At 47.6% G+C, this 3198-nt stretch overlaps 1 gene segment (V, D, J or C); it reads left to right on the forward strand.

Annotated features, from left to right (window-relative positions):
• Positions 1-683: 683 nt before the first annotated feature.
• On the forward strand, positions 684-2799 carry LOC122942414. The segment is given in 2 exon segments: positions 684-1884; positions 2331-2799. Coding segments are annotated over 2 exon segments (357 nt in total).
• The last annotated feature ends 399 nt before the right edge of the window (positions 2800-3198 follow it).

A 3198-nucleotide genomic window follows, 5' to 3' on the forward strand; every position in this document is an offset into this window, starting at 1 on the left:
AGATGGCCGCTAGCACAACTGCAATACCCAGTCCCCATAGCTCTGTGTGCTTTTATTGTGGGAAAAAAAACGATTTGATACATATGCAAATTACCCTGAGATGAGTCCTGTCCCTGAGATGAGTCCTGTACGTGAGATAAGTCAGGGACAGGACTCCTCTCAGGTTAATTTGCATATGTATCAATGTTTGTTTTTTTACACAATAAAAGCACACAGAGCTATGGGGACTGGGTATTGCGGATGTGCTAGCGGCCATCTAGCAGCCCATGTCCTCAGCTCTATACACAAAATCCCGGTGAAAGGTTCCCTTTAAGTATCGCATGACGGTGCAATATCCGCATGTCACCAGCAGGTGTCAGTGTGGTCACTTCTTAAGATTGATATATCGTTAACCCTATCATATCCAGATATAAATAATATTCATCTATTCATCCCTGACTGTCCTATATGGACAACCATACTGATATTGTCACGCTGTCAGAAGGAAGGAATGAAGCAGCACAGAGTATGTCAGGAGAAGGGCAGCTGAGCATGTCGGGGCCTCCATGTGATGATGTTAGTGAGGACAGGGCAGTGTCATCATTATGTGAGGAAGGAATGGAGAGAAGAGGGTTGCGTAGCAAGCAAGGTCTCCAGCAGCACAGAGTGTTTCAGGTGAGGAAAGCACTAAGCCTGAAGGACAGTAATAGAGGTGCAGATGTAACAATCAAATGTGTTAAATGCACAGTTGTAGCAAACTTTAGCCTGACTGCTACATCTGTATATACCTGTCCACTAACACATCTCTGCTGATCTATGTAGATAACACTGCTACATCTGTATATTCCTGTCCACTAACACGTCTCTGCTGACCTATGTAGATAACACTGCTACATCTGTATATTCCTGTCCACTAACACGTCTCTGCTGATCTATGTAGATAACACTGCTACATCTGTACATCCCCGTCCACTAACACGTCTCTGCTGATCTATGTAGATAACACTGCTACATCTGTATATTTCTGTCCACTAACACGTCTCTGCTGACCTATGTAGATAACACTGCTACATCTGTACATCCACTAACACGTCTCTGCTGATCTATGTAGATAACACTGCTACATCTGTACATCCCCGTCCACTAACACGTCTCTGCTGATCTATGTAGATAACACTGCTACATCTGTATATTCCTGTCCACTAACACGTCTCTGCTGATCTATGTAGATAACACTGCTACATCTGTATATTCCTGTCCACTAACACGTCTCTGCTGATCTATGTAGATAACACTGCTACATCTGTATATTCCTGTCCACTAACACGTCTCTGCTGATCTATGTAGATAACACTGCTACATCTGTATATTCCTGTCCACTAACACGTCTCTGCTGATCTATGTAGAAAACACTGCTACATCTGTACATCCACTAACACGTCTCTGCTGATCTATGTAGATAACACTGCTACATCTGTATATTCCTGTCCACTAACACGTCTCTGCTGATCTATGTACATAACACTGCTACATCTGTACATCCCCGTCCACTAACACGTCTCTGCTGATCTATGTAGATAACACTGCTACATCTGTACATCCTCGTCCACTAACACGTCTCTGCTGATCTATGTAGATAACACTGCTACATCTGTATATTCCTGTCCACTAACACGTCTCTGCTGATCTATGTAGATAACACTGCTACATCTGTACATCTCCGTCCACTAACACGTCTCTGCTGATCTATGTACATAACACTGCTACATCTGTACATCCCCGTTCACTATGATGTCACCTCCTGGAGGTAAACAGGGCGTTCATGTTTTCACGTTGTCACTTGTGTTCGGAGCCTGGAGATGATGGGAGTTGTGATCCTGTCTCTGACTCTGTGCTGGTTACATTGTAAGGACATCTGTGTGCTCTCTGCTACGTATTGATTGGCCTCTGTCTGACCACAGACCTCTGTTTTATTAGTACAGATGAAGCAGAGCTGAGTGTGCGTCCTGTTCAGGTTTACAGCAATTCTTTGGAAATCTCATCAGGATATCACATGACAAACTCAGCTCCACTGCCCTCGGTCACATCTGAGGGAGACTGTCTGTCCCATATTATCTATGTCTCATGCAGCAATGATAGATGGACAGACAGACAGAGACAGACAGAGAGACAGACAGAGAGAGACAGATAGACAGAGACAGACAGAGAGACAGACAGACAGAGACAGATAGACAGAGACAGACAGATAGAGACAGACAGACCGAGACAGACCGAGAGACAGACAGATAGACAGATAGAGACAGACAGACAGAGACAGACAGACAGATGATTGTGACTCCCTCTGTTTGCAGGGTGTCAGGCCGCAGACGTAGTTCAGACCCCGCGGCTGATCCTGGCCTCTCCGGGGGATAACGCGTCTCTTCTCTGCGCTCATGAGGACTCCAACTACCTGTACAAATACTGGTACCGGCAGGAGACGGGGCGAGCGCTGCAGCTTCTGGGATATGCGTACATCACAGACCCGGCCACCATGGAGGTCGCTGAGAAGAGGATATCCATGAGGCCGGACGGCGCGCAGAGAAATGTATTGAGTGTCTCTGAGGTCTCTGCTGCAGACAGCGCGGTGTATTACTGTGCGAGCAGCACCACAGCGACACAGTGAGAGGGGGCGGCTGTGCAGAACTGGTGCCAGAGCAGCGCCCCCTGCAGGCAGCACACGGGCTTCCTGTGCATCACCTTCTGGGGCGACAGCCGTGCAGACCAGTGTGATGCGGTGTACGGTCTGAGCACTGACAGGCGGACCCCCCGGCCCAGGGGCGTACATAGAAATCATGGGGCCCCATAGCAAAACTCAGAATTGCCCCCCCCCCCTTCCCAACTGATTAGTGAGGGTGCGGGGTGCATTAGGGGTTAAATAAAAGGTTAGGCTGTGTTCACATCACGTTTTTACCATCCATTTTTACGTATATGTTGGGGGGAAGGGGGAGGGGGGGGGGGGAGTGCAGCATCCAATGCTTTTCCATCCTGCAGAGTCCAGTAGAAAAAACGTATACGTTAACATATACATTTTTCTTTCGGGTTCGGGTTACCATATGGATTTTGGAGGGCAGATTTTGCTGGAATGGTCTTTGGGCACCAGTGATGGCCAGTTTGCATTGTGCGGGCTGCCATCTTTTTTCACAAGTCCGGCGAGGCACAGGTAAGCCCTGTTTTCAGACC

Source organism: Bufo gargarizans, chromosome 6 (genome assembly GCF_014858855.1).
Source record: "Bufo gargarizans isolate SCDJY-AF-19 chromosome 6, ASM1485885v1, whole genome shotgun sequence".
In the NCBI taxonomy this organism is placed as follows: domain Eukaryota; kingdom Metazoa; phylum Chordata; class Amphibia; order Anura; family Bufonidae; genus Bufo; species Bufo gargarizans.